General features: G+C 43.0%; 1 protein-coding gene across 1 annotated transcript; it reads left to right on the top strand.

Moving 5' to 3' along the window:
* Positions 1 to 326: 326 nt before the first annotated feature.
* DPH7 (diphthamide biosynthesis 7) lies at positions 327 to 6,487 on the top strand (the record flags this gene model as incomplete). Its single annotated transcript, XM_009699682.1, has 7 exons — positions 327 to 414; positions 1,086 to 1,180; positions 2,779 to 2,945; positions 3,450 to 3,522; positions 4,362 to 4,427; positions 4,632 to 4,804; positions 5,865 to 6,487. Coding segments are annotated over 7 exons (1,285 nt in total), but the record flags the coding sequence as incomplete, so codon positions are not given.
* Between the last annotated feature and the right edge of the window lie 2,963 nt (positions 6,488 to 9,450).

The raw sequence follows: 9,450 nt of genomic DNA on the forward strand, positions 1-9,450 counted from the left end.
CCTGGCTTCTTGGAGGGAATTATTCTCTGGTTTGCTCCAGTGAGCAAAGAATGCACGCATTTCTGTGTTATGCTTTTCTGCTCACATGAGTGGCTGGTCAGTTACTATGGACCTCTTTTATTTATATAATAATATATAGTAGATTTCCCCTATGTATAATCCCCTCTATGCAAGTTTGTGGGAGCTTCAGGAGCCTTAGATTTTCTTCATGAGATTTTTTTGGTCACCTTCTCCTTGTGCATTGTGGAATAAAAGTTAGGACTTTGCTCTCCTCCTAAAATACAAGAAAGATGGATATTTAAGACTTGTTTAACTTGATTTTCTAGGTGCCACATTCCTGTTGCAGAACATCCCATGGTTGGCATTGCAAACTCAACAGGCGCCGTGGAGTTTTGCCACCTGACTGGAAGTGAGGTATGTGGCTGTAACACCTGCTGCTGTTGAAGCTGTGTTCAACCCAGATTTAATACATCTCTGCATTTATTAGCAGAGTTCAGAGACTTGTAGGAAAGCTATATGGTTTCCATGGCTTCCTCAGTATGCTTAGCTTTTTAAACACTTTTGTCTTCTGATAATGTTTCTTGTCAATTCCACAAATTTGTTCATGGCACCAGAGAGACTGGCTGGGCTCTACCCACCTGCAGAGCGTGGGAGATGAGAGTTGAGAATAAGTATAGACTAACTGGTAAATACAGCAGAAGCTGCAAAGTTGTTAAAGGCAGGGAAGAATTTTGGAGAGGGGTTTCTTTTGGTTGGTGAGAGAAGGGAGTAATCAAGAGAGCCATTCCCACAGAGCAAAGAAAGCAGAAGCCAGTCTATAAGGGAATTCAGCAGTCAGGCCATCACTTCTCCTGCACTTCATCACTCAGAGGCAGGAAAGTTTAAGGGGGATTTGGTGGGAGTTAGGAAGCAGAAGGGTGGGGATCCTGTGTATGTATGTGCTTGGTCTTCAGCTAGTACTAAGCTATTGTACATTGGTGTGGGATCCTAATATGCTCCTCAGTCTCTGGAAAACCCCTGCCGTACACTGTTGTTACATACCTGCTGTCTTCCCAGTGTTAACCCATTCTTTTTCTTTCCAGTAGAAGAACAGCTGCATGTTGGAACCATGCTTCAGGGTCGATCTCGGTGCACAGCGTCTGGCTTTGTCTTTAGACTGGTCCACTGGACGAGAACAATGGTGAGGATGGGAGATAAAAGCTGGTATTGGAGGTCGTTGTGTATGTGACATATTTCAGGCATAAGTTGAGGACTTTGATGAATGAATCTTTGGTGGCTTTTTCTGAAGTAGTGTAAGACTTTCTTGATCCCAGCTGTCCCCCTGCATCTTCTCTAGAAGTTACTATTTCCAGAGCAAGGGTAACAAAGGAACAAGAACACATACCCTGGCCACTGTAACAAGAGTGTAACAACAAATGAGAAGTTGTGCTATGGTGAATGGCAGCAGGTGAGACAGGGATACGTCTTCTGTTGCCTTTGCCAAAAGGAAAGACCAGAATGGGGTGCAGATGGATCCACTCGTTCCAACTCTGCTCTTAGAATGGCTGAAATTTTAGTGTGAAGTTCTGCCTAAGAACTGCTAATAATAGCACGTGTAGGAAGTTTAAATATGGATTAGTGAGAAGCGGGAGAGAATTGGTTTGGAAGTGGCTCCTTCCTCTCTCAAATGCTGATACATTTGATTTCAGAAACAGCATAACTGCATGAAATAATGTGAATTAGCCGTACCTTGAAAGAGGTAGGATTTCTGTTTTCTGTAAGTTAAGTGCAAGACAGAGAGTGGTGCTTTTGGTATGAGGCTGGAGACTGACGGGATCAGGCAATTGTGTGCTTAATGCTGTAGGGCAAATATTTAGTATTTTTTGCTCATTAAAGCTGTTTCTGTGCATGCTGTTTAATGAATAAGTAGAATTCCCAGTTATACTTTCTTCTTCCGTACATTCCTTCTTCCCCTTGTCTCTCCCTTGAAGATGAGTGATTGTTGCCATGATGAAAAATCCCTTTAAAGCCTGTTGCTGTTGTTGCTTGAGAGACAAATAACCCCTCCTAGAAGCCGAATGTGCAGCCTTCACATCTCCTTAGGAAGGAGTGACCCTCTTGTGTGGGAATTTGGGGATTCAGTATGGTTTAGTAACTAGCAGGTGATATAGAACTGGAAAGAAGTCCTGAGCCACCAAATCGGTACCTACAGTTGCAGGTAACCAAACAGAAGGTACCTAGTTCATGTCAAGGAATGTCAGAAAATCTCTGTACTGTGAGCTGCAAAACTTTTGCCAGTGCTCCAAGTATGTTGTGTCCAGAAAATGCAACTGTACAATGCCACAGGAGGAGAGCAGGGATGGTCAGGATCAGCCAGTGCTTCAGATAACTGTGATAGAAGGGAAATAAAACATTTCTTTGTACTCCAGAAGAGGGAAGAGACTCTAGAGGTCCTTGTCAGTCTGACTTGGAGGACAAAAAAAAAATCGCTCTTCACATGGACTTTGTTTATTGATAAAATATCAAGCTTGTGAGAAGTGAAGTTATGCATCTAGGAGAAAGAAAGACGCAAGGCTGGCTTGCTTTCCCTCACGTGAGTGTGAGCGGTTTGCTCCCCCGGTGAGATCAGGGAATGGGAATCACTGGTGTAGATGATTTTAAAATGAGAAGGGCTGAAGCTTACATGTGCATTCTTTCCACTGTACTACTGTTTTTCTATCAGTGTTTAGTTGATAATATTAATCAAACATGTTTGATTATTTCAGTAATTTCTAGTGTTTTCTCTGTATTCCACTGTAGTGGATGTCCTTTGAGAGTGATCAGCAGTGATTCAGAGGGGAAGCTGAATCTTTTCTCCATAGATGAATCTGCTCCTTCTGTACATGTCCTGAACCAGTGGGAAGCTCACAAATTTGAGGCCTGGATTGCTGCTTTTAATTACTGGGACACTGACATTGTGTATTCAGGTCTGTAAGGGCTGGGAATCTCATTTGGGAGTGTTGGGGAGGAGACACCTTGTTTAGGGATGTATGTTCCTTGAGATTTTACTTTCCAGGATTGGGATGCCTCTTGCATCACACCCCTTGAAAGAGCTGGGGCTTCTGCCAGGGGTAAAAGGCTTCTTGATTGTGCGAAGTGGTTGGAGTTAATTAGCAGAAGCTTTGCCTTTTAAACTGTACTTTGGCTTGCTATCAGCAAAAAAGATTATAATCTCCTGCAGTGTGCAAAATAGAGCCAGAGAGCTTCTAGATTCCAGTCTTTTTCTTTTCTAATATTTTTTTGCTTAGTGAAGGGAGGGTATTGTTAATGCCTGTCTGTTCTGTGGTGACGAGTACTGTGAGCCTCAGATGATGTTCGGTATGTCCTTTAAATGCTGTGAGCTCCTAGTTCTGTATTAGCTACTTTGCCTCAGTGCCCTGTGCTGGTCATTTGGGTGATGTTGAGGGTAACAACGTTTTGTTTTTGTGCAGGAGGAGACGACAGCCTGCTAAAGGGCTGGGACACCAGGTGCAGTCCAGAGACTCCTGTCTTCACCAGCAGGAGGTAAGCAAGCTGTGTCTGCAGCTGGACCCTAAAGCTATCGTGTGTGAACATATGGCACTACTGTATCCCTTCCCAAGCCACTGAATTCAGAGATGTGCAGTGACAGTGGAGTCCTGTTTCTGCCTCCCTGGGGAAATGGAGACATCTATTAGTTTTTTTTTTATCAGGACAACTTCAGGTTGAAACTTTCTTCTCTGCGTCCTTCAATATTATTAAACCAACAGCCCACTTCCATACATGAAGGTGGTGGTAGCTTCTTTCTAAAAGAAGGATCCCAATTTACACTTTTATTTTGGGAATTTTTGTGTGTGTTGAATTTGGTTATCTTATTATGGAACGTTTTCTACAAAAAATGTTATTCTCCACTGTTCACTTATTTGAAGTAATCTCTTTTTTGTGGTGGCATAACAAACATATCTTTTAGAATACGATTAAAACAATATACACAACTATCCAGCGAAATTTTATTTGTAACCATAAAATACACTGGGAATTATTGCTATGGAAGTATTAATGTTGGGAGTAGCGTCTCGTGGGAATGGAGCTGTTGTGCTGAAATTCTTGCAGGCTCTGAACAGCAGTTTATGGTACGACTAGAAAATACTTGTGCTGAGGGACTGTGTGAGTAGAAGCATTGCCCTGGAAAGGCTGTTGGACTATGTAGATGGAACTCTGCTTGTCTATTTCACTGGGCTGAAATTTGAGTTCACGTTGCTCTCCTTTCTTGAGACACCGTGATGTAGATATGAGGACCCAAAATCCTTGAAATTCAAGGAAGAATCCTTTCTCAAATCGTACATTGCTGTTTCATCCCTCTGCTGTATGTTACTCTTTTGCAGACATTCAATGGGTGTGTGCAGCATTCAGTGCAGTCCCCATCGGGAGAATCTTCTGGCTACTGGCAGGTAAATCCCTTCTAGCTGCTCGTCACTAGTGTGACCAGCCTCCTCCGTTATTTTGAACATGCTAACTGCTGCTCAAAGTGTGGTCTCTTCAGACATCCAGTGTGGTGAAGAGGAGGCGATCTTTCCTATTTTTCTTCTGTACTTGTTGCATTGCATCAGCTTTGCTGCTTGTCTGCGTATTTATTTGTGATATTATGTCTCCAGCTATGACGAGCACGTGCTGTTGTGGGACACCAGGAACATGAAGCAGCCACTAGCAGACACCCATGTTGAAGGGGGAGTTTGGAGGCTGAAGTGGCACCCAACATGTGATTTTGTGCTGTTAGCAGCCTGCATGCAGAGTGGATTCAAAATCCTTGACTGCCGTGGAAGCATGGGTGAGTGTTCAGTGGGAGAGAGTTGCTCTTGCGCTGCTCTGTTGCTCTCCTGCCCTACCTCTAGGTTAAGGGGGGAACTCCAGCTCAGAGCTTGCTAGAAAGATCTAGGTGTTGTTAATAGCCATAGACTTTTATTCCAATTTGAGGTAGCTCTTCCAGCTTTCCTAGAGCTATCCTCACTGTTGGCCTGATCAGTCGTGCAAAGGTGCTGTCATTATTCATGTGTAAATCCCTCGTAACTTCTTTTCATGGGAAGAAAGCCTGTTTGTCTCAGTGCAAAGGCATTCCCTGTTGACATGACTGTTCTGGTTTGTATTCCCTGTGATGGTTCAAAGACGTTCTTCTGGATGTGAGGTGGTGCTTTACTGTCAGCAAAAGTTACTGACCTGCTGGTGAATTGGTTATTGCCTCAGAAAGCAAGTGCTGTGCAGTCTGGTTAATCTAGAGTAACATGAATAAGCCCTCTCTGTGAATCAGAAGGTATTTACATGATTAAAAAGCTGTTTGCATTTACATTACAAATACAGTTTGCATAAAATGGTTGTCTTCCTGGGTTTCCTCAGGCCTTGGGCAGATCCACAGCTTGCAAAATGAGGATAACATTTCTCCTGTATAGGGAAGGGAGGAACTTGATGTCCACTTAATGTCAGAGTTAAATGCTGAAAGCTCATGGGAGGAACGCATCTGCAATTTATTCATAACCAGAACCTGGCCTGGCAATCTCACTAGTTGCATTTATGGCTCAGTGGGGATCACCGTGTGATCTGTCTTGTCTTTCTTGAACCTTTTTAGGTATTTTGAATAAAGATGCACTTTAAATCTTCTCTTGTCAGCTTACTGAACCAGGGAAAATCAAGGCTAACGAGAGGGGGCCGAAAAATTGTCAGGAGAGCCAGAACCTCATTTCTCCTAGAGCGCTTAACTCTGTTGTAAATAAGGCAGTAACCAGAGAACTCTTCCTGTAGGAGGTAGCCAACGCTAGAATGGCTTGTGAGCAGTCTGCAACAAACTATTTCACAATTTGATTTCTGCTCATTTCATTTTTAATTTTTTTTTAAAGCGGAAAACATGGAGGAATGTATCATCCTGTCATCCTACGTCTTGCACAATTCCTTGGCCTACGGGGCTGACTGGTCAAGGCTGTGTCCGAGGGATTCCTTGAGTGCAACACAGGACTCTGCTGCTGCATGCCAGTCTTCAGAGGAGTTTGTGGGAAGATCAGAGGAAGGAGAAGAGAGACTGAATTTGCAGGTCCGAAACCTGAAGATAATTTATGAATCTCCTACAGCTACTTTTGATGTAATACTGGATGAGGAGAGTGAAGGCCCTGCCTTGCCATTCAAAGCGGAGGGAAGTCCTAAGCTATCTGGGGATCCTGAACTCGTTAAGGGCCCTGCTTTAAAGGGGAGTTTAGATTTGGCTGGGGGTCCTGACCAAGGGGGAGATACGGAGTCAGCCACTGGTTCTGACTCGGGAGCTAAGAGACCCAACGGGATGGGCCTGGACAGAAGCAGTGACCCAGCCAGGTCTCTAGACAGCCCAAAAGAAATGAGCATTGTAGCAACTTGTTCTTTCTATGACAATATCCTCCATGTTTGGAAGTGGGAGATGAGCCTGGTGTCCCCTTCAGAGACGCCAAGTACTAGATCTCCATCTGAAAGAACAGCTGAAGGTTTGCATTGACCAGTCGTGAGAGAGAGTGGTAGGAAAACTCCTGTACTGAGAACGATATCTGAGCTTATGCCCTGTCTAATTCCTGTTGGGCTTTTCCAGTTTTATTGTTGAGCTTGTGAGTCTTTTAAGGCCGATACTGATGAAATTGCTGGTGTCTTAGTTTCAGGTCTGAGGAAGGCCTTTGCTTTGAGACGTGTGGTCAAGCACAGACACCTTTATTTAGTTTTCCCCTAATGTACTAGTTCCAAGTAGGGCAGCCTTCCTCTCAAAGGCTGCTTGTTTGTACCTTATATTTGAATGCCTTCAAGGCTGGTTTGCATTTGTACGATTGATCTGTTAAGCCCGTTCTCCTCCTTCCATCACAAACCAAACTTGTCTGTGCTGCTAAGTGTAGGCAAACATAGTATGTGGTCAGAGGTTTCCCTGGAATGTCTTGGAAAAGCCTGTGAGTAGAGGCTTAGCTGTGTGTGGGGCTTGCTGTGTGATCTGTAAACTAGGATGTACTTGGAGAAGATGCTCAAAGACAGACGAGATACTGACTGTGCGATGTGCTTACAGTCATCTTTAGTAGAGAGAAATTGTTTTTTAGAAGGAAATCCAGACTGACTGGTATGACAGACAGCAGTTCAGTGACAGGAAGCTTTGTTCTGAGCAGGGCCTTTCTTGAAAGGATTCTGGTGTATCTGCACAGACTAATTTTGCATCAGACTCATCACCTGATTACAATCTCACTTTATCACTCTCCAAGCTAAGCACAATGTGGTTTAGTGTAAATTGTGTAGCAAGCCCCGCTATGTTTTAGTGCCACACTTAACCAAACCCCCCCATAGCCTCTTGGTATCAAACTCCTGTTTTCTGCTCTCCACAGCGAGACACACATTTAGGTCCAAAGTCAAGACCTTTCAGTTTTTTAAAGGTGAACAGCTTTAAGATCAAAAACCTCCAAAAAGTACAAGCAGTGTTTCCTGACATCTTTTAAGTTCAAAATAAGTAAGTACAGAAACCAAAATCTTAACAGCATCGCCCTAACTACCTCCAGGAATGGCTGCAGAATTTCTCATGGTTGCTCCATTAGCTTTCCTTTTTCACTGTGAAATATCAGCAAAACACCGTTTCTGGAACACTTTTTCTATTCACTCCCTAGAAACGATAAAACAGCTTAAACTACATAAGTAAACTTCTAGCTTGCATGGTTTCATTTTGAGAATCCTAAAGAATTAGTTGCCAGGAGGGAAAGAAACACCAGCAACAGGTATCTATCTGTAACAGGGCTGCATCTAAAACGAGGTACAGCAGATAAGAATTTTACTGTTTTGAAACTCCTTTTTCAATGGTCAATGTGTATTTTAGAAAACATTCTTGAGCACTGTTACATGAAGATTCATATTAGTTATTGTAAACAAGAGCTTTTGTTAAAAACAAAACAAAACCAACACCCTATTTTTGGATGTTTCTAAAATAAAATCAATAAAAGTAATTTATCTTTCTTGGTCATTTTGATTTTTAAAAAGTCCTTCATAGTTAGTCCTTGTGAGGACCTTCTGCCTTGTCCTGTGACAGCTCAGTTTTTTGAGGGTGTTCTGTGGTGGTGAATGTTCTTTGGGAGTCAGGGTAGACAATCCAGTTTCCTCAGTGAGAACACTGAGGTGTATCCTCGTAGCGACAGGGCTTTTGACTATGACTCTGTCTTAAAAGGTTGTAATGCTTTTTTGATTGCTGTGTGAGATTAAGAGGAAACAGTCTGAGGTTAGAAAAGCTGGAGTGGTGTCACAGAATGTGACCAGATTGGGGTACTTGATTTATGTGTTATGCTAGTCCTTGCTTTGCCCCGAGAGGCGAGGAGTCTCCTGGTATGATCTGCCTTCATGTAGGGAAGGAAAGGGAAGCGACTTGTTCAAGACCAAGCTGGTATTAGCATGAAAGGGCACAGGATCTCCTGCTCTCCAGCCTTGCATTCACCTCTCCTCCAACCAACTGCAAATAATTCTTTCTGGAGAGCATGAGGTAGAGTTTAAGCAAGCGACACCTCTGAGAGGAAGGAGCGAAGGGCTACCTCTGCCTGTAGCAACAACATCCAGAGCTGAAGGCAGAAAACCGCCACTTTGGTATAACGTTACTCTGATGAGCTGAAAAATAAGTGAAGAAATGCAGATCAGGGTTAATTAATTACAAAAACTGCGCCTTCCTCCAGCTCCACTATGGATGTGATTTTTGCACCCTCTCCGTCAATGTGCTAACAGCTCCTCTGTCATTTGTAGTTATTTGGGGCTGCAGCACTAAAAAGTGGAAGCCAGGGTAGCATCCCCTCCCCACTGTCACAGCTCTGTCGAGCCCTGAAAATAGGTATTTTTTTAAAGAACACTTTAAGGACTCATCTGTCAGTCTTCATTACAGACTGGATGCTCAGATGACACAGTGAACAGGCTTTCTTTCTCCAAAAGTGAAGATTTTCATTGCAATTCAGTTCTCTAATTCTTCAGCTTTGCAGTACTTTGTATGTAGAAAACCTCACGGAACGTGTCCCCCCTGCCCCAGCCAAGTACCTCCTGGGAGGGCTATGCTCTCCAGACACAGAACTGTCACACAAAAGAACTATTTTCTCAAAAACTACAGCACTTGTGTGTCAGAGAAAATATGTTATTTCCAGTGACTTCAAACATTTGGAATTTAGCAGTTTCTACTTTAAACAGTTGCAATCAACTGTCTAGGTAAGTGTCATTTGTATCCATTTAATTTGAACAGCAAGACACTGTTCTTCTAGGAAATGTTCCAAAATAACAATTATTGCGATATGTTTCAAATTTAAACAGTTATCTTGTAACTTGAAGCAGCCGCACTGGGGAACAGACATTAAATGTACCTATTAATTGTATCTTGATCTACTCTAAAAGAAAGGGTAGTTTTAAAGCTTGGGAAAGCCTGGAAAAATTGTGACATTCAGGATAAGCTGCAGTTCTCTCCTCAGGGAAAGA

The sequence above is a fragment of the Cariama cristata genome, unplaced genomic scaffold (genome assembly GCF_000690535.1).
Source record: "Cariama cristata isolate BGI_N322 unplaced genomic scaffold, ASM69053v1 scaffold26804, whole genome shotgun sequence".
NCBI classification, from domain to species: Eukaryota; Metazoa; Chordata; class Aves; order Cariamiformes; family Cariamidae; genus Cariama; species Cariama cristata.